The 257-nt window shown below is 58.0% G+C and overlaps 1 protein-coding gene across 1 annotated transcript in view; it reads left to right on the top strand.

The window, feature by feature from the left end:
- The first annotated feature begins 8 nt into the window (after positions 1–8).
- The window catches only part of LOC113942261 (translation initiation factor IF-2-like), a 2010-nt gene continuing 1761 nt past the window's right edge, over positions 9–257 (top strand). The window contains exon 1 of the mRNA XM_027633391.1: positions 9–73. Within this exon, the coding sequence (XP_027489192.1) occupies positions 12–73 (62 nt within the window). The 5' untranslated portion in view covers positions 9–11. The remainder of the gene's footprint in view (positions 74–257) is intronic.

Raw genomic sequence — 257 nt, 5'->3', positions numbered from 1 at the left:
GACATCCCAGCATGTCCCAGCACATCCCAGTGTGTCCCAGTGTGTCCTGGGACATCCCAGTGTGTCCCAGTATGTCCCAGTGTGTCCCGGGACATCCCATTATGTCCCAGTGTGTCCTGGCATGTCCCGGGACATCCCAGTGTGTCCCAGTGTGTCCTGGGGCATCCCAGTGTGTCCCAGTATGTCCCAGTGTGTCCCGGGACATCCCATTATGTCCCAGTGTGTCCTGGAATGTCCCGGGATATCCCATTATGTCC

This window comes from Corapipo altera, unplaced genomic scaffold (genome assembly GCF_003945725.1).
Source record: "Corapipo altera isolate COAL_440 unplaced genomic scaffold, ASM394572v1 56074, whole genome shotgun sequence".
Taxonomy (NCBI): Eukaryota; Metazoa; Chordata; class Aves; order Passeriformes; family Pipridae; genus Corapipo; species Corapipo altera.
The sequence above is the reverse complement of the archived record's forward strand: the minus strand, read 5'-3'. Positions and strand labels throughout refer to the sequence as shown.